The following is a 22,486-nucleotide window of genomic DNA, read 5'->3' on the forward strand; positions in this document are numbered from 1 at the left end:
TAATACACCCTGACTGCAACACTCCCTCACTATAATACACCCTCACTGCAACACTCCCTCACTATAATACACCCTCACTGCAACACTGACTGACTATAATACACCCTCACTGCAACACTCCCTCACTATAATACACCCTCACTGCAACACTGACTGACTATAATACACCCTCACTGCAACACTGACTGACTATAATACACCCTCACTGCAACACTCCCTCATTATAATACACCCTCACTGCAACACTGCCTGACTATAATACACCCTCACTGCAACACTCCCTCACTATAATACACCCTCACTGCAACACTCCCTCACTATAATACACCCTCACTGCAACACTCCCTCACTATAATACACCCTCACTGCAACACTCCCTCACTATAATACACCCTCACTGCAACACTCCCTCACTATAATACACTCTCACTGTAACACTCCCTCACTATAATACACTCTCACTGCAACACTCCCTTACTGCAACACTCCCTCACTGCAGCACTCCCTGACTATAATACACCCTCACTGCAACACTCCCTCACTGCAACACTCCCTTACTGCAACACTCCATCACTATAATACACCCTCACTATAAGACACCCTCACTGCAACACTCCCTCACTATAATACACCCTCACTGCAACACTCCATCACTATAATACACCCTCACTGCAACACTCCCTCACTATAATACTCCCTCACTATTAAACTCCATTAATGTAAAGCTTACTCGGTGTACTACTTCTTCCACTGTTACACACTCTCTCTGTAATACTCCCTCAATGTAATAGTCCCATACTTATACTTTACATACTATATATATAAAATGTAATATTTACCATGGTTGGGTGTACTTGATGTTGTAGCTGTTGCAGGTGGCACTGTAGTTGGCCCTGTCAGTGGAACATGAAAATTTTTTTAAATGTTATACAGATGTTCCATAAGACAATTATATTAAATATTTTTACATTTTGAAAAATGCTTCCTTTTTCTAATTATATACTGTAATACTCTCAAACTGTGACTGACAAGAATCTATGGTGACATACTGTATATAATTTCTATTTACCATGGTTGGGTGTACTTGGTGTTGTAGTCGTTGCAGTTGGCACAGTAGTTGGCCTTGTGGTTGGAACTTGAAAATTTTTTAAAAATGTTATACAGCTCTTATATCAGAAAATTATATGACATTTTTTAAATGTAAAAAAAACTGGTGGAGTCATTTGGCTACTTCTCATGGCTTTTAACAGGACTGAAAGCCTCCTTCACTATAATACACCCTCACTGCAACACTCCCTCACTATAATACACCCTAACTGCAACACTCCTTCACTATAATACACTCTCACTGCAACACTCCCTGACTATAATACACCCTCACTGCAACACTCCCTCACTATAATACACCCTCACTGCAACACTCCCTCACTATAATACACCCTCACTGCGACACTACCTAACTATAATACACTCTCACTGCAACACTCCCACACTATAATACACCCTCACTATAATACACCCTCACTGCAACACTCCCTCACTATAATACACCCTCACTGCAACACTCCCTCACTATAATACACCCTCACTGCAACACTCCCTCACTATAATACACCCTCACTGCAGCACTCCCTCACTATAATACACCCTCACTGCAACACTGACTGACTATAATACACCCTCACTGCAACACTCCCTCACTATAATACACCCTCACTGCAACACTGACTGACTATAATACACCCTCACTGCAACACTCCCTCACTATAATACACCCTCACTGCAACACTGACTGACTATAATACACCCTCACTGCAACACTCCCTCACTATAATACACCCTCACTGCAACACTCCCTCACTATAATACACCCTCACTGCAACACTCCCTCACTATAATACACCCTCACTGCAACACTCCCTCACTATAATACACCCTCACTGCAACACTCCCTCACTATAATACACCCTCACTGCAATACTCCCTCACTATAATACACCCACACTGCAACACTCCCTCACTATAATACACCCTCACTGCAACACTCCCTCACTATAATACACCCTCAAAGCAACCTCACTCAATATAATACACCTTCACTGCAACACTCAATCACTATAATACACCATCACTGCAACACTCCCTCACTATAATACACCCTCACTGCAACACTCCCTCACTATAATACACCCTCACTGCAACACTCCCTCACTATAATACACCCTCACTGCAACACTCCATCACTATAATACACGCTCACTGCAACACTCCCTCACTATAATACATCCTCACTGCAACACTGCCTGACTATAATACACCCTCACTGCAGCACTCCCTCACTATAATACACCCTCACTGCAACACTCCCTCACTATAATACACCCTCACTGCAACACTGCCTGACTATAATACACCCTCACTGCAACACTCCCTCACTATAATACACCCTGACTGCAACACTCCCTCACTATAATACACCCTCACTGCAACAGTCCCTCACTATAATACACCCTCACTGCAACACTCCCTCACTATAATACACCCTGACTGCAACACTCCCTCACTATAATACACCCTCACTGCAACAGTCCCTCACTATAATACACCCTGACTGCAACACTGCCTGACTATAATACACCCTCACTGCAACACTCCCTCACTATAATACACCCTGACTGCAACACTCCCTCACTATAATACACCCTCAATGCAACACTGACTCACTATAATACACCCTCACTGCAACACTCCCTTACTATAATACACCCTCACTGCAACACTCCCTCACTATAATACAGCCTCACTGCAACACTGCCTCACTATAATACACCCTCACTGCAGCACTCCCTGACTATAATACACCCTGACTGCAACACTACATCACTATAATACACCCTCACTGCAACACTCCCTCACTATAATACACCCTCACTGTAACACTCCCTCACTATAATACACCCTCACTGCAACACTCCCTCACTATAATACACCCTCACTGCAACACTCCCTCACTATAATACACCCTCAATGCAACACTGCCTCACTATAATACACCCTCACTGCAACACTCCCTCACTATAATACATCCTCACTGCAACACTCCCTCACTATAATACATCCTCACTGCAACAGTCCCTCACTATAATACACCCTCACTGTAACACTCCCTCACTATAATACACCCTCACTGCAACACTCCCTCACTATAATACACCCTCACTGCAACACTCCCTCACTGCAACACTCCCTCACTATAATACACCCTCACTGTAACACTCCCTCACTATAATACACCCTCACTGCAACACTCCCTCACTATAATACACCCTCACTGCAACACTCCCTCACTATAATACATCCTCACTGCAACACTCCCTCACTGCAACACTCCCTCACTATAATACATCCTCACTGCAACAGTCCCTCACTATAATACACCCTCACTGTAACACTCCCTCACTATAATACACCCTGACTGCAACACTCCATCACTATAATACACCCTCACTGCAACACTCCCTCACTATAATACACCCTCACTGCAACACTCCCTCACTGCAACAGTCCCTCACTATAATACACCCTCACTGTAACACTCCCTCACTATAATACACCCTCACTGCAGCACTCCCTCACTATAATACACCCTCACTGCAACACTCCCTCACTATAATACACCCTCACTGCAACACTCCCTCACTATAATACACCCTCACTGCAACACTCCCTCACTATAATACACCCTCACTGCAACACTCCCTCACTATAATACACCCTCACTGCAACAGTGACTGACTATAATACACCCTCACTGCAACACTCCCTCACTATAATACACCCTCAGTGAAGCACTCCCTCACTATAATACACCCTCACTATAATACACCTTGACTGCGACACTCCATCACTGGAATACACCCTGACTGCAACACTCCCTCACTATAATACTCCCTCACTATTAAACTCCATTAATGTAAAGCTTACTCGGTGTACTACTTCTTCCACTGTTACACACTCTCTCTGTAATACTCCCTCAATGTAATAGTCCCATACTTATACTTTACATACTATATATATAAAATGTAATATTTACCATGGTTGGGTGTACTTGATGTTGTAGCTGTTGCAGGTGGCACTGTAGTTGGCCCTGTCAGTGGAACATCAAAAAATTTTTTAATGTTATACAGATGTTCCATCAGACAATTATATGAAATATTTTTACATTTTAAAAAATGCTTCCTTTTTCTAATTATATACTGTAATACTCTCAAACTGTGACTGACAAGAATCTATGGTGACATACTGTATATAATTTCTATTTACCATGGTTGGGTGTACTTGGTGTTGTAGTCGTTGCAGTTTGAACTGTAGTTGGCCTTGTGGTTGGAACTTGAAAATTTTTTTAAAATGTTATACAGCTCTTATATCAGAAAATTATATGACATTTTCTAAATGTAAAAAAAATTGGTGGAGTCATTTGTCTACTTCTCATGGCATTTAACAGGACTGAAAGCCTCCTTCACTATAATACACCCTCACTGCAACATTGACTGACTATAATACACCCTCACTGCAACACTCCCTCACTATAATACACCCTGACTGCAACACTCCCTCACTATAATACACCCTGACTGCAACACTGCCTGACTATAATACACCCTCACTGCAACACTCCCTCACTATAATACACTCTCACTGCGACACTCCATCACTGTAATACACCCTGACTGCAACACTGCCTGACTATAATATACCCTCACTGCAACACTCCCTCACTATAATACACTCTCACTGCGACACTCCATCACTGTAATACACCCTCACTGCAACACTCCCTCAGTATAATACACCCTCACTGCAACACTCCCTCAGTATAATACACCCTCACTGCAACACTCCCTCACTATAATACACTCTCACTGCAACACTCCCTCACTATAATACACCCTCACTGCAACACTCCCTCACTATAATACACCCTCACTGCAACACTCCCTCACTATAATACACCCTCACTGCAACACTGCCTGACTATAATACACCCTCACTGCAACACTCCCTCACTATAATACACTCTCACTGCAACACTCCCTCACTATAATACACCCTGACTGCAACACTCCCTCACTATAATACACCCTCACTGCAACACTCCCTCACTATAATACACCCTCACTGCAACACTCCCTCACTATAATACACTCTCACTGCAACACTCCCTCACTATAATACACTCTCACTGCAACACTCCCTCACTATAATACACCCTCACTGCAACACTCCCTCACTATAATACACTCTCACTGCAACACTCCCTCACTATAATACACCCTCACTGCAACACTCCCTCACTATAATACACTCTCACTGCAACACTCCCTCACTATAATACACCCTCACTGCAACACTCCCTCACTATAATACACCCTCACTGCAGCACTCCCTCACTATAATACACCCTCACTGCAACACTCCCTCACTATAATACACCCTCACTGCAACACTCCATCACTATAATAAACACTCACTGCAACACACCCTCACTATAATACACCCTCACTGCAACACACCCTCACTATAATACACTCTCACTGCACCACTGACTCACTATAATACACCCTCACTGCAACACTCCCTCACTATAATACACTCTCACTGCAACACTCCCTCACTATAATACACCCTGACTGCAGCACTCCCTCACTATAATACACCCTCACTGCAACACTCCCTCACTATAATACACCCTCACTGCAACACTCCATCACTATAATAAACACTCACTGCAACACACCCTCACTATAATACACCCTCACTGCAACACACCCTCACTATAATACACCCTCACTGCACCACTGACTCACTATAATACACCCTCACTGCAACACTCCCTCACTATAATACACTCTCACTGCAACACTCCCTCACTATAATACACCCTGACTGCAACACTCCCTCACTATAATACACTCTCACTGCAACACTCCCTCACTATAATACACCCTGACTGCAACACTCCCTCACTATAATACACTCTCACTGCAACACTCCCTCACTATAATACACTCTCACTGCAACACTCCCTCACTATAATACACCCTCACTGCAACACTCCCTTACTGCAACACTCCCTCACTGCAACACTCCCTGACTATAATACACCCTCACTGCAACACTCCCTCACTATAATACACCCTCACTGCAACACTCCCTCACTATAATACACCCTGACTGCAACACTACATCACTATAATACACCCTCACTGTAACACTCCCTCACTATAATACACCCTCACTGCAACACTACATCACTATAATACACCCTCACTGCAACACTCCCTGACTATGATACACCCTCACTGCAACACTCCCTCACTATAATACACCCTCACTGCAACAGTGACTGACTATAATACACCCTCACTGCAACACTCCCTCACTATAATACGCTCTCACTGCAACACTCCATCACTATAATATACACACACTGCAACACTCCCTCACTATAATACACCCTCACTGCAACACTCCCTCACTATAATACACTCTCACTGCAACACTCCCTCACTATAATACACTCTCACTGCAACACTCCATCACTATAATACACACACACTGCAACACTCCCTCACTATAATACACCCTCACTGCAACACTCCCTCACTATAATACACCCTCACTGCAACACTCCCTCACTATAATACACTCTCACTGCAACACTCCCTCACTATAATACACCCTCACTGCAACACTCCATCACTATAATAAACACTCACTGCAACACACCCTCACTATAATACACCCTCACTGCACCACTGACTCACTATAATACACCCTCACTGCAACACTCCATCACTATAATACACTCTCACTGCAACACTCCCTCACTATAATACACCCTGACTGCAACACTCCCTCACTATAATACACTCTCACTGCAACACTCCCTCACTATAATACACCCTCACTGCAACACTCCCTCACTATAATACACTCTCACTGCAACACTTCCTCACTATAATACACCCTGACTGCAACACTCCCTCACTATAATACACTCTCACTGCAACACTCCCTCACTATAATACACTCTCACTGCAACACTCCCTCACTATAATACACCCTCACTGCAACACTCCCTCACTATAATACACCCTCACTGCAACACTCCCTTACTGCAACACTCCCTCACTGCAACACTCCCTGACTATAATACACCCTCACTGCAACACTCCCTCACTATAATACACCCTCACTGCAACACTCCCTCACTATAATACACCCTCACTGCAACACTCCCTCACTATAATACACCCTGACTGCAACACTTCCTCACTATAATACACCCTGACTGCAACACTTCCTCACTATAATACACCCTCACTGCAACACTGCCTCACTATAATACACCCTCACTGCAACACTCCCTCACTATAATACACCCTGACTGCAACACTCCCTCACTATAATACACCCTCACTGCAACACTCCCTCACTATAATACACCCTCACTATAATACACCCTCACTATAATACACCCTCACTGCAACACACCCTCACTATAACGCTCACTCTTTGTAATACTGCCTCACTGTAGCACACTCTCTTTGTATTCCTCCCTCATTGTAATATTCCCACACTTATACTTTATATACTATATACATAAAATTAATATTTACCATTGTTCGGTGTAGTTGGTGTTGTAGTCATTGTAGTTGGCACTGTAAAAATGTAATACAGATACTGTTCCATCAGAAATTTATATAACATTTTTTATACATTTAAAAAAAATGTTTTTACGTTTTAAAAAATGTCCAAAAAAATAATTTTTTGTGCAGGTATTTGTGGTTTAGGGCAAATTTAGGGCATACTTATTCTGATAAAATCTAAATTGAAATTTATTTACCTGGTGGTTGATAAGGGATTGATCCCCCTGTAAGAATAAAGATACATAAGATTCAGTGTGACTGCATAATGTTTACATTAACATAATGTCACTGCACAAGGTTTACATTAATGTAATGTACTGTAGGGGTATTTGTGCTGGAGGGTGTATTTAGCTATTTAGGATTCAGAGGATATTTAGCTGTGGGGGGTCTTGATGGTTGAGTCGGTATTTAACTGTAACACTCCCTCACTGTAACACCCCTTCACTGTTCCCTCACTGTAATACTCTGGCAGTAATAATGCCTCACTGTAACTGCTCCTGTAATGTAATACTCCATAACTGTAATACTCCCTCATTATGATATTCCCTGCCTGTAATAATTCATCATTGCAAAACTCCCTTGGTGTAATATTCCCTAACTGTGAGACTCTGTCCCTCACTGTAATACTCTCACTCCCTGACCATATAAACCCTCACTACATCATAAAGGCTTGACACATACTTACTCCATCACTCTAACACTCACTAACTGTAACACTTTTTCACTGTGATATGCATCACTTCAATATTTCCGAACTGTAACACTCCCTCACTATAATACTGTACACTATACACTTCCTCACTGTTAAACTATTTTACTGTAATATTCCCAAACAGTAACATTCCCTGGTTATAATATTACCTCACTGTAATACTCCCTCATTGTAAAACTGATTTACTGCTTTAGTTTTATTGTTTTTTTATTCTCTTATTTGTATTTTTGTGTCATTTTATTTGGATTTTATTTAATTGTCTAGATTTATCTGAAATGATGTAAAGCACTTTGGCTGACACTTCTTGTCTTTTAAATGTCCTGTATAAATAAAGGTGACTTAACTTGACATTGTACTCCAACACTGTAATATTCCCACACTATAACCGACAGGAACTTACTGTCACATGTAATAATTTAATAATAATAATCCATCATTGTACACTCCTATGCTGCAATACTCCCACACTATAGCTGAAATGAACTGACTATACATACAGCATGAGTGATCGCTTTAAAACTATACAGGAAGCCCAGCTTCCCCTAAACTTCATTAAAATGTGACAATGAAATTTTTACTAAACTGTCTATTTTATGTATTAATCTTTGTGTAATTCAATATTTTAGTGAATCAAATCATCAAATATCTCACTGGAATATTGTGCTGTTCATATATTTAACTCGGTCTGTTTCTGGTGACCAGTACGTCCTGTAGACCTGTTAATATATATATATATATATATATATAACTATTTACCATGGTTGGGTGTACTTGGTGTTGTGGTTGTGGTTGTCGTTGTCGTAGTCGTTGTGTTTGTAACCTGGGATGTTCCTGAAAATGTAACATGAATGTTTGATTAGTTAATTACCTGAAATATATACATTAAAAAAAGCACATTTGTTGGACTAATTTGGCTAGTTCTCATAGCTCTTAACAGGACTTTGATATCAAATTTTAATTTTATTTTTCTCACACACAACCATACACTTGAAGTGCAGTGAAATCCTTTAATGACTTTCCAGTGACATAAAAGGGAACTTACATAAAAACAGAATTTACTTTCACAGAAGTAAAAAAAGAAAAATATACAAATATAATATAAACGATATAAAAGATAGATGGCAGAAAAAGTATGAATTGTATGTGGAATAAACTGCAGATATGTGGAGTGATATGTGCAAGACTGTGCAATATCTAGCTGAGGTAGATGCGGTGAAAAGTGATCTATCTGATCTGATGATCATGGTCACATGTGCATAAATGCTGTAAAGCAAAAATACTTGCTATATTTGCTATAAAGAGCAGTAAACAGCACTAAACTAAATAAAATCCATAAGTGGCATTACAACCCTTTGCATCAGTAGTCTCAAGAATTTTTTTTTTTAAGTACAGTTTTAGTTTTCTGGTATGTTCTAATATCTTGAAGATTCTGCCACAGTTCTTCTGGATATTTTTTTTTCTCGTCTTCACAAATATAAAACAGTTTTTGTAACTCATTTTGTAATTCATTTTTTTGGGGGGAAAATAATATTAATAATGCTAAAATGTCATGAAATAATATGTCACATGTCCAGTCATAAAATAAACATCTAACAGAAAATTAGTTTTAAAATGCCTATTATAAAAAGACTCTTGCACAATACTGTATGATGTTACACATACACAGATCCTTCTTCCTAAAGAGTAGTGTTATCTGTGAAAGAATAAATGATACACATGTGCTATGTTGGAGCACTCTTGTAATATTACTCAGTGTGAATAGAAAAGGAAGGGTTTGCAGGTAATCTCACCATTTTTGCAGGTTTGTAAGTAATCTGGACAGCAGTCCCCAAATTGCACACAGATTTCATCACAATAACAGCCTCTATTGCAGGAATTATTATGTCCCATGCAACATAGTGCTGTGGGTACTGAGCATCTACCTGTAACACACAACAATTACACAGAGATTCAATTATGAACAAGGAACAGAAACATAAGGTTTCAAATGTGATATGGAGCAAGGACAATATCTTTATTACCAAAGTAAAAGTTTGTGTGAACATAAAATCTGAAGTAACTGTGAATAAAAACTAATGCCAATTAGCATGAGCTAATGCTAACATAGTCACATTGTTTTAACCACCAGATAAAACACTGTGTTGCCACATAACTAAGCTGAGTGACCACATATTATACAGCTGGCTGAAGTGATTAGGGCAGACTCGGCTAGTGAAGGTCTATAGGTTGGCGATAGGTGGCATGTGGATGACCTGTTAATATTTATTACTAATCCTGGAACCTCAGTATCAGCACTTATTAATATCATTGATCTATTTAGCGTTTCTCAGGTTATAAAATCAACCTTGCAAAGTCTGAGGCCATGCCTGTGGGCAGTTTGGAAGCTATGCCTAATATAGACCCCAAGTTTCCTTTTAAGTGGTTGCATAAGGGATTTGTGTATTTAGGTATTTTTATTAGCACAGAATTTAATCTATTATATAAAACAAATTTTATTCCCATGATTGACACAATAAAGAAGAATCTAAAACACTGGGATTCCTTGCCCAGGGTTAGGGTTATCTCTTGATAGCCAATTCAAATACTTACTGTGCTGTTTTCCAATAAGGTTATAAAGGATTTGAAATGCTGGCTCAGCTCTTTTATATGAAGCAAATGCAAACCAAGGCTCAAATACTCTGTTCTACAGTCACCAGGCTCTATGGGAGGTTTAGACTTGCCCAACATCAGGTTCTACCAATGGGCATCCCATCTGAAACATATTTCTGATTGGATGATTAAAGACAAAAGCTCTAAATGTCTTTGTAATCTCTTAGAAGAAAGGTCTAAACTAACTTCACCTTTTACCTCAGTAATAAACAGCCCTGATTTTATGCCGGAGGTTACAGATATAGGTTTTAAGATCTGGTTTTAAGATTTTTGCAAATAAGGAATTATATTATGAAAGATGAATCTTATGATATTATGAAGATTAATCTCTAACTCGAGCAAGTGGAAAAATTATTTTAAACACCTGTGAAATTGTCCATATATCCACATAAAATACATTATATAATACTCTGAAGAAATATTTGGCTTTGAATACAGCACTTGGAATTAAGATAGTATGGGAGAAGGAATTATCAATAGCTATAAGTGAGGATGATTGGGATGATACCTGGAAACATACTAAATCCATTTCAGTATGTAATCACACTAAAGCAGTACAGTACCAGATTTCACATAGGACATATCTCTCACCCAGTCATAGACATACTTTCAAAAATGCCACAAGACACAGACAGGTACTCTCCCCCATTGTCTGTAGTCCTGTTATAAGTCCCTCTCCCCTCTCCATGTTTTTTTTTCGTTTTTATCTCAATTTTTAATTAAAAAAAAATAGAGAAATCTTTAATTTCTCTTTGTGTTTGTTCAGCTTTTTTTCATCTTTCTCATTCATTCTCTTTTTGTTTATTTCTAATGTGACTACATTGTGGTTTGCTTAACGATAAATTCAATAAAGACATATTTAAAAATAAATAAATTAAAGCTGCATGAATTATTTTCGGGGGCCAAGCACTCAGACTTGGTGAGCCGCTATAATTGCTGCCTAAGCAATCACAGGAAAGCAGAGCCATAACTACAGGCAAAGGAATTCAAGAATGATTTGCAGTTTCAGGCATTTGCCAGCAGGTTACAGGAGAACAGTTTTGAATATCAATATTCCTTTGATAACTTTTGTTCAGACAGGTTTCAAGATGATGTACACCAAATGTGGTGAAGATTGGATAAAATATGGAGGAAGAGTAGCAAAAATGGCATTTAGATGGTTTAGATTTAGATGGCGTTTAGGCGCACAAGCTTGTACTGGCAATGAGATGGGCATCAGAAAAGGCAAATGCTGGACATGAATAGACATCAGTAAAGTTCAACATTTAGTGAGAATGTAGCAATGGTTTAAAAAGGAGTTTAAAATTGGAACAACTTTGATAAAGCAATTATTCCCAAACCATTGCCTTTAATACAGTGGCAAGGCCAGAAATTGAACAGTAGGTGGGCCTAGGTAAAACAGAGTGGTAACAGGTTTGAAAAGAAATCTAAAAATTCCAGCAATTCAATGAGTTGAACAGCCATCAGTCAAGGTTTGTTTACTTACCAGTTCATCACAAATGACCGTTATTTACCGTATCACACACACACACATCCAGCAGCTCAACACATCACACCTAATAGAAAATCCCAACATGAAACACAACTGGCAGCAGAAAATAGGCTGATAAAATTAGAGATGTTTATACATTAAAGCCAAATAGAATTTAATTTCAATGAAATACCAGTTTCAAGAAAGTATCCAAAATGCTATAGCTGCATAACCAGACAATGTGAAATTAAATCACATATTTTCAGCAGATTTCCCTATCAATACAGAGACGCCACAAACAAAAAAGTCCCCAGCCACCCAGCCTTTCAACAACATTTTAACATTAGTCTACATAGGCTACAATATCTTTCAGATGAGTTCTAGGGAGTTCCAGTGTTGTATACAAACTGCAATACATTTCACATTATTATATTCTCAGGGGGAAAGGCAAGGTGTGGCATCCGTTTCAGAGTGTGTAAACTCTTTATTGACCTATTCTGCTACATAGCTAGACACCATGCAGAATTGTTTACACGGGTTGCTGAGCAACAGTCACTCACTGCGGTTTCAATTCAATTCAATTCAAAAGCTTTATTGTCTATCCCAAATAGGGTAGAAAATTGTCTTTAGACAAAAGGCTCAACACACAAACAATACAAATAATCATCACAACAACACTTAATTTACTCTGGCTCCTGAAAGTGTGTAAATTTATGCATAAGAAGACTAACAAATGTAAACCTCGAATTGATTGACTTCAAATCATATAATGTGCATAGATTATTGCACTCTAATATCTGGAATAAACTGTGAAGGTTAAACTGTTTATGTTTATGACATTTCCAGCATTTAGCAGACCCCCTTATCCAGAGCGACTTACAGAAGAGCTTTAGAGTCTCTATCAGAAACACATCCTCATGCTAGTTCACTCGGTTCATTCAGTTGTAGCAAAAGAAATGGCACTGTATGAACAGAGGAGGGGCCACTCATCATCTTTTAACGCTGTGTAACACTGCACAGAGTTAAAAGAAGATTGGCCAGCACATCGGTCAAAAACAATTTAAAATAGAAGTTTCCCTGTGTGGCATGCTAGACATCACTGATCACCTGGATACAGTGTTTTTCTCCACCATTTTTTTGTCGACCAGTTTCTTTTCACCTTATGTGGTATAGAAAATGTTGGGCCTTAAATTTGGCAAGTGAAAAAAAAAAGTTCTCAAATTTGTATTTGGAATGAACTTGTACAAATAACTTTGCAACAAAAACTGAAAACTGTAAAAAATTAGTAACATTCAGCAAAACTAGACAAATTGTAATCCAATGTCAACAGCAAACGTTGCATGCATGCACACATACACACACAGACATAGTGCTGTTCTTCTGGGTCCAAAAGTCTGCCAGAATCTGAGTATGCTGGTTTGGTAGGATATATTAGTCCATAGTAATGGGAGTTTGCATTCAGAAGATAGATGGGAGGATGGATAGAGGTGATGCAACTCAAATATAACACCTCAATCTCCTTAAACCATGGAGAGAGGCAGTTCCTGTGGCTCTGGTGATTGTGGCCCCCGACAGGGAGGAGCTGGGACCGGAGGTAAGTCTAAAAAATGCGGCTCAGTTCACCCCGGGTCCTTGGGGAGACCACCTCAGAGCACAGGTTGCCAGGTTGCAGGGGGAATTGTGTGGTTATACACAGCTGCCCATACCGGTTACCTGAAAACAAAAAAATGTGGTTCTGGATGAACTCAAGGCTTTGCTCGGCACGGGAGTAATCGAGGAGTCACACAGTGATCAGAGCAGCCCAAGGCCGACAGGTCAGTCTGTTTTTGTGTGGACTTTAGAAAAGTCTATGCTGTGTTTAAATTTGAGACATACCCAATGCCATGCATCGATTGACTGTTTGATCAGTTAGGTGTGGCTCACTTTTATTTGACACTGGACTTTTCAAAGATTCCTTTGAAAAAAGGCCTTTTCCAATGTCGGTCTTCTGTTTGGTTTGTTTGGAGCCCCAATGACATTTCAACATCTCATAGACAGAATACTCCACTCATGCAATACTTCCTTGATCCTTGAAACAAGTGTGCATTTGGACAGGTGGAAGTACAATATCTGGACTTCCACTTGATCCATGTGATGTTCAGGGCAGATGTGTCCCCAAATTGATAATACAGCAGCAATTGTGGCCTGCCCAAGACCCAAGACCAAAAAGTGGATGAGGCAGTTCCTGGGGCTAGCTGGCTATTTTTATAAGTTGGTGCCAAATTTTTCAGATGTCACCAGCCCGCTGACTGGCCTCACTAAAAAGGGAGTGCCAGATCCGGTCGAGTGAATGGAGCGTGTGGGTGGGCGTTTTGCCAGGTAAAAGTGGTTTCGTGTGGGTCAGCTGCAAGCCAGACAGTTCCCTGGCCTGAGTTGGGTGGTGGGGGTATGCAGCAGCGGGGGCATGGTCAAGAGTCAGCTGTGGTTGGAGAGGAGGTGGGTTGAACTGGCAGGTAAAGCTTGATGATTCTCATGTGTGTTTTATTACCACTACACTACTGTGTGTGTGTTTTTTTGTGCTTGCAGTAACTGCTGTAACCAGAGAGAGATAGAGAGAGAGAGAGAGCAGGAGAGAGAAAGATTGGTCTAGCTGGCGGTGTGTGTGGCACACACGTTGTGGAGCATTAACTTGAACTGGGTGAAACCCGTAGGCTAGCAACGGTCCCTTTTCTGTTGGTCTGTCTTTTTTATTGAGTTTTTGAAAGTGTGCTGAAAAAGGTGCAGTTTGCAAATAAATTTTCAGCTCGATCGTACTTACGATTCTTGAGAAAGAGTTCTCTGACCTTAGCTCTGCTTCCTATGCATGACCACACCCCAAACTTATCACCTCAAAATCTTGTCCAAGTTTCATGCAAATCCATGCAAGCAATCATGCAAGGATGGTCCCTCATGGATAGCCTAAAGTTGCTGTGAGGTTGTTGTTGATGGTACCATATGGATAACCTAAAGATGACTGTGGATGTTCTCACTTGGACAGCCTAAGGATTGCACTTGCTAAAAAAGATGCTCAAGTCTTATTCATTATACAATGGATAACTTCACCTGGATATTATAGACTTGAAGCTAAAACTCTACTTAAATTTAAAAAAATGACCCTGATGCTTATACTGAAGATCTTTCCAACACATTTAACACTGCTTGACTTTAAAGTATTCAGCTGTTAAAGATTAATTTACATTCATTTATCTTTTACAGCTGAATACTTTTCATTTACATTAATTTTTAATTTAAATTAAATCTTTTAGTTTTTAATGATTTATAATCTCACCATCAGGTGTCACCCAAAAGTTCCCAAAAGGGATGGAATATTCCTTGCCACCGTCACCTCTGTGCTAATTTAAGTGCTTGGTAAGTCTGTAAGGGGCAGTGGTGGCTCAGTAGTTAAGGCTCTAGGTTACAGCTGAGAAAGTTGGGGTTCAAGCCCTAACACAACCAAGCTGCCACAGCTGGGCCCTTGAGAAAGGCCCTTAACCCTCTTTGCTCTGCACTGTAATGTACAGTATGTGATGAATAAATACTGTCTTTCTTTTTTCCTTCTTCCTTGTACCCTGAGAGATGGTGGGACCATTCAAGCAATGCTAGAGGCTTGGAGGGAGCGTGGTGCAGAGCGGGGTGTGATAAATGCTTCAAGGTTGAGTGATGAGTCACTTCAGTGAAAGCTAGAAATTTTAATTTTTTACATTCTGATCCACAGTTATATGCTGCAAAGAGTCTGAATGAATCACACAAACTCTGTCATTGTTCAGATTTAAATAATTAATTAGGAAATAAATAAATAAATGCATTAATAAATAAAGTCAATTTATGTTTCTTACTCTGAAAAAAATTTAGCAGCAGCTAAAATAAATTGAAAAGTCATTTACCTGTGATATGGTTCACAATTGGTCCCACTGCAAGAAACAAAATGTACAAGGTTTGTAAACTAATTGAAGGGTGAATTGGGAACAGGTGAGATTAATCATGACGCATGAGGAGAAACTTCCAGTAACAGTATAGGGGCGGAGACAGGACAGAAACAAAAACAATAACACTCATGGCAACATTAACAAAGACATAAACCAGAAGCACGTGCTTGGCGAGCACAGTCGGCATGAGGGAGAAATGCCTGGCATTATGTATTATTATGTATTATGTATTATATATTAGTGTAATGTGTGTGCATAAGTTTTTCATTGACGTAATGTGGCTCCTTATGGTTTATATTAACATGATGTGACTGCTTAAAGTTTACATTAAAACAGTGTTCCCCCATAAGGTTTACATTAACATTACTGTAACATAATGTGGCTGCATAACTTTTAAATTAATGTAATATGACTGCATAAGGTTTACATTAAATTTATACGACTGCGTACATCTTACTGTAGCATAATGTGACTGTTGGATAATTTTGCATATTTTGTTCACTTGGAAACCACACGGACAGCCTAAAGATCAATGAGATTACTGAGGATGGCACCACTAAGAAACCATGGACATGGCTTAGAACTGCAATTGCCATGAATAGTTTGGCACTTAATTGTGCTAGCTCAGTGGTTAAGACGTTAGCCCTCTGAGCGGAAGGTTGAGAGTTCAAATCCCAGCACCACCAAGCTGCCACTGCTGGGCCCTTGAGCAAGGCCCTTAACCCTCAACTGCTCAGTTGTATAAATGAGATAATTGTAAGTCGCACTGGATAAGGGTGTCTACCAAATGCCATAAATGTAAATGTTCATATCATGTCAGGGAGTTTTCCTCACCAGTGTCGCCTCTGGTTTGCTTATTAGCTATACAATTATAAATTTATAAGTTTAAAATTTATATCCTGAATTTATATATTTCTGTAAAGCTGTTTTGTGACAGTGGCCATTGTTAAAACTGCTACACAAATAAAATGGAATTGAATTGACTGCATAAGCAATAACATAATGTGGCTTCATAAGGCTTACATTCAAGTAACACAACTGCATAAGTTTTATCCTAATGTAAGGGGACATTGTAATATTTACTTTAACATCATGTGACTACTTAAGATTTACATTACCATTATATACATAAGGCTGCTTAAGGTTTATACTAATGTAATGTGACTGTATAAAATTTGAATTAACATTAAGTGCCCGCACGAGATTCACATAAACATAATATTACTGCATAAATTTTATATTAATGTAAAGTGACTGCATAAGATTTACAATATTATAGTGGAACTGCATGAGGTTTTTATTAATGAAATGTGAATGCATAGCGTTTACGTAAACATAATACATCTGTGTAATATTTACATTAATGTCATGTGGCTGACTAAGGTTGACATTAGTGCAGTATGACTGCATAAGGCTTAGATTAACAGAATGTGACTGCATAAGGTTTATAATAATGTAATATGATAGTATAAGGTTTACAATAATGAAATGTGGTTTAGGGCAAATTTAGGGCATACTTATTCTGATAAAATCTAAATTGAAATTGATTTACCTGGTGGTTGATAAGGGATTGATCCCCCTGTAAGAATAAAGATACATAAGATTCAGTGTGACTGCATAATGTTTACATTAACATAATGTCACTGCACATGGTTTACATTAATGTAATGTACTGTAGGAGTATTTGTGCTGGAGGGTGTATTTAGCTATGAAGTATTTGTGTTTGAGAGTATATTTGGCTGTGCTGGTATTAGTGGTTGGGATATTTAGCTATGTGGGATTCAGAGGATATTTAGCTGGGGGGTGGTTGAGTGATTGAGTGGGTGTTTAGCTGTAACTCTAACACTCCCTCACTTTTCCCTCACTGTAATACTCTGGCAGTAATAGTGCCTCACCGTAATACTCCCTGCCTGTAACACTCCCTCAGTGAAATAATCCCACACTGTAATATTACCTCACTGTAGCACTCCTAATGTAATGTGACTGCAATGTCATTAATGTAAGGTGACTGTATGAGGTGTACAATAACTAATAATGCCTGCTTAACTTTTACATTAACATAATGTACTGTATGCATTTGTGCTGGAGGGTTTGTTTAGCTATGGATTTTTGTGGTTGAGGTTTTAATTTGCTGTGTTTATATTTGTGATTGAGCAGGTATTTAGCTGTGGGGGTATTTGTGGTTGAGCAGGTATTTAGCTGTGGGGGTATTTGTGATTGAGCAGGTATTTAGCTGTGGGGGTATTTGTGGTTGAGATGATATTTAGCTGTGGGGGTATTTGTGATTGAGCAGGTATTTAGCTGTGGGGGTATTTGTGATTGAGCAGGTATTTAGCTGTGGGGGTATTTGTGATTGAGCAGGTATTTAGCTGTGGGGGTATTTGTGATTGAGCAGGTATTTAGCTGTGGGGGTATATGTGGTTGAGATGATATTTGGCTGTGGGATTATTGCTGGTTAAAGGGGCAGTCAGTTATGGGATATTTGTGGTTGAGGTTGTTTGTAGTTGTGAATATTTCTGGTTGAGGTGTTATTGCTATTGGCGGTTGAGGGGGGTATTTAGTTTTGAGTTATTTGTGGTTTAATTTTAACATCATGTAACTAGAGTTTGAAGAGTTTTAAAGGAATTGGACAGTCAGTTTAAACAATGGATCAATCTATCAATCAATTAATCAAAATAAATTAATGAATCCCTTTCACATTCATTTACCTGTTGTTTCCACTGTTGTTTCTGTCGTTGTTTCCACTGCAATAAAAAAAAAATGCATAAGATTTACATTAATGTCATGTAACTGCACAATGTTTACAATAATAAATTGTGATTGCATTAAGTTTACATTAAGGTAATGTGACTACATGAGGTTTACATTAACCTAGTGTGACTGTGTAGTAATTTCATTAATCATCTGACTGCATATGAAATGTGCTATGTCATAAAATTCTATTTTAACAATGAATTTATCATTTAATCAATCGCCCAATCAAACATAATTTATTAATTTATGAGTTTATATTTATTACTTTAAGAAATGTATTGTCTATAAAATAGCACTCCCTCACAGTAACACTCCCTCACTGTAACACTTCCTCACTGTAACACTCCCTCACTGTAACACTTCCTCACTGTAACACTCCCTCACTGTAACACTTCATCACTGTAACACTTCCTCACTGTAACACTCCCTCACTGTAACACTTCCTCACTGTAACACTCCCTCACTGTAACACTTCATCACTGTAACACTTCATCACTGTAACACTCCCTCACTGTAACACTCCCTCACTGTAACACTTCATCACTGTAACACTCCCTCACTGTAACACTTCCTCACTGTAACACTCCCTCACTGTAACACTTCATCACTGTAACACTTCCTCACTGTAACACTCCCTCACTGTAACACTTCATCACTGTAATACACCCTCACTGTAATACACCCTCACTGCAACACTCTCTCCCTGTAACACTTCATCACTGTAACACTCCCTCACTGCAACACTCTCTCCCTGTCACAATTCCTCTCTGTAACACTTCCTCACTGTAACACTCTCTCCCTGTAACACTCCCTCACTGTAACACTTCCTCACTGTAACACTCCCTCACTGTAACACTTCCTCACTGTAACACTCCCTCACTGTAACACTCCCTCACTGTAACACTCCCTCACTGTAACACTTCATCACTGTAACACTCCCTCACTGTAACACTTCATCACTGTAACACTCCCTCACTGCAACACTCTCTCCCTGTCACAATTCCTCTCTGTAACACTTCCTCACTGTAACACTCCCTCACTGTAACACTCCCTCACTGTAACACTTCATCACTGTAACACTCCCTCACTGTAACACTCCCTCACTGTAACACTCCCTCACTGTAACACTCCCTCACTGCAACACTCTCTCCCTGTCACAATTCCTCTCTGTAACACTTCCTCACTGTAACACTCCCTCACTGTAACACTCCCTCACTGTAACACTTCATCACTGTAACACTCCCTCACTGCAACACTCCCTCACTGTAACACTTCATCACTGTAACACTTCCTCACTGTAACACTCCCTCACTGTAACACTTCATCACTGTAATACACCCTCACTGTAACACTCCCTCACTGTAACACTCCCTCACTGTAACACTCCCTCACTGTAACACTCTCTCCCTGTAACACTCCCTCACTGTAACACTCCCTCACTGTAACACTCCCTCACTGTAACACTCCCTCACTGCAACACTCTCTCCCTGTCACAATTCCTCACTGTAACACTCCCTCACTGTAATACTCCCTCACTGAGAGAATATCAGACAAAAATGGCTATTTATTTCACAGTTTGCAGAGTTTTAAAGGAATTGGAATGTCAGGAATTGCTTTTATCGGAACACATTTACTTTTGTGACATCTGCCAAAGTTTTATTTCAACAATAGATCAATCTGTCAATAAATTAATCAAAATAAATTAATGAATCACTCACTAAATCAACCAATCTAAATAACAATAAATAAATAAATAAATAAATAAATAAATAAATACTGCCAATGTCACGGTTCATGGGTTCACCGGCCTCTTCTCGTCGTTTTATGTACTACCGCTAATTAGTTCATTTGTTTCAGCTGCCACTCATTTACGGCTCTATTTAAGCCTCAGTGTTTGTCCTGTCTTTGTCAGTTCGTTGTGTTTCATGTCTGTGTTCTCTACAGTTTCCGCGGTTGCTCTCTTTCCCGGTTCCCCGCACTCTGGTGGATTACAGTCATCTTGCCAGGATTATTGGACTATTTATTCCTTGTTGCAGCTGAGTGCCACCAAGGAAACCTGCCACCACTGCACCCATGATTTTCTACTCACAGTACACAGTCTGTTTATTTTCTCGCTATCTCATTAAAGTGTCACCGAACTCGCACTTGAATCCGCCTGGTGTTTTCCTGACAGCCAATGTATATATATACATATATATATATATATATATATATATATATATATATATATATATATACAAATATATATACATATATATATATATACAAAAAAAACCAAAATGCATAAGATATACATTATTGTCATGTGACTGCATAATGTTTACAATAATAAATTGTAAATTTACATTAAGATACATGAGGTTTACTTTAACCTAGTGTGACTGTGTAGTAATTTCATTAATCATCTGACTGCATATGGTTTACATTAATGTAATGTGACTTCTTATTTTGAGAAATGTATTGCCATTTGTCAACAGATAAAATTTAGAATTGAAATGTATTTACCTGTAATTTGGCTCCTTGTTAGGCCCACTGCAAGAAACAAAACACATAAAGTTTACATTAATGTAATGGGACTTCATACAGTTTAAAATAACATAATTTGGCTTAATAAAGCTAACATTAATGTAAGGTGACTGTATGAGGTGTATAATAACTAATAATGCCTGCTTAACTTGAGGTTGTTTGTAGTTGTGAATATTTCTGGTTGAGGTGTTATTGCTATTGGTGGTTGAGGGGGGTATTTAGTTTTGAGTTATTTGTGGTTTAATGTTAACATCATGTAACTATTGTACATATGATTTACATTAATGTCATGTGGCTATGTGCCTTGGTGCAGAATGAAGCACTTTCACGGGTTCTTCCTCTCAGCAGCTATCAGACTGTAAAATCCTATTTTAGGGCATCTGATTAACTCTTCATTTACTTTGTGTCTGCACAAATCTTATCTTATCTTATCTTATCTTATCTTATCTTAAGTTTTACATTAACATAATGTGGCTGCATTAGGTTTACTTTAAATAATGTGGCTTAATAAGTTTTACTGTTCAATTTTTATTGGCTTGTGTTTTAACTTTTTTCATAATTGTTAAAAGTATTTTATAAAAGGCATTTTATTAATTAAAAAAAGTTTCCTTCTGTAATCTGATAAAATTTGATCAGATTAGTAGTTGGAGCCTAAGGTTTGTAGTGACAGTACAATTACCAAGCATCTACAGATAGGAGGCGCTCTTCCATTAACACT

The 22,486-nt window shown here is 39.1% G+C and overlaps 1 protein-coding gene across 7 annotated transcripts in view; it reads right to left on the reverse strand.

Moving 5' to 3' along the window:
• Nucleotides 1-22,486, reverse strand: part of LOC117596420 (alpha-tectorin) — an 87,460-nt gene that overhangs the window by 52,234 nt on the left and 12,740 nt on the right. For 4 of the 7 annotated variants that reach the window (XM_053231200.1, XM_053231205.1, XM_053231201.1 and 1 more), the window contains exons 3-14: nucleotides 21,748-21,774; nucleotides 19,197-19,232; nucleotides 18,041-18,067; nucleotides 16,447-16,473; nucleotides 10,215-10,346; nucleotides 9,181-9,255; nucleotides 7,910-7,936; nucleotides 7,683-7,724; nucleotides 4,324-4,389; nucleotides 4,094-4,147; nucleotides 1,070-1,135; nucleotides 840-893 (exon numbers count right to left, since the gene is read on the reverse strand). In XM_053231200.1, coding sequence (XP_053087175.1) covers nucleotides 840-893; nucleotides 1,070-1,135; nucleotides 4,094-4,147; nucleotides 4,324-4,389; nucleotides 7,683-7,724; nucleotides 7,910-7,936; nucleotides 9,181-9,255; nucleotides 10,215-10,346; nucleotides 16,447-16,473; nucleotides 18,041-18,067; nucleotides 19,197-19,232; nucleotides 21,748-21,774 — 633 coding nt within the window. The remainder of the gene's footprint in view (nucleotides 1-839; nucleotides 894-1,069; nucleotides 1,136-4,093; nucleotides 4,148-4,323; nucleotides 4,390-7,682; nucleotides 7,725-7,909; nucleotides 7,937-9,180; nucleotides 9,256-10,214; nucleotides 10,347-16,446; nucleotides 16,474-18,040; nucleotides 18,068-19,196; nucleotides 19,233-21,747; nucleotides 21,775-22,486) is intronic. The other 3 variants (XM_053231204.1, XM_053231203.1, XM_053231202.1) reach the window with 2 other exon arrangements.

The sequence above is a fragment of the Pangasianodon hypophthalmus genome, chromosome 29, assembly GCF_027358585.1.
Source record: "Pangasianodon hypophthalmus isolate fPanHyp1 chromosome 29, fPanHyp1.pri, whole genome shotgun sequence".
Classification (NCBI taxonomy): domain Eukaryota; kingdom Metazoa; phylum Chordata; class Actinopteri; order Siluriformes; family Pangasiidae; genus Pangasianodon; species Pangasianodon hypophthalmus.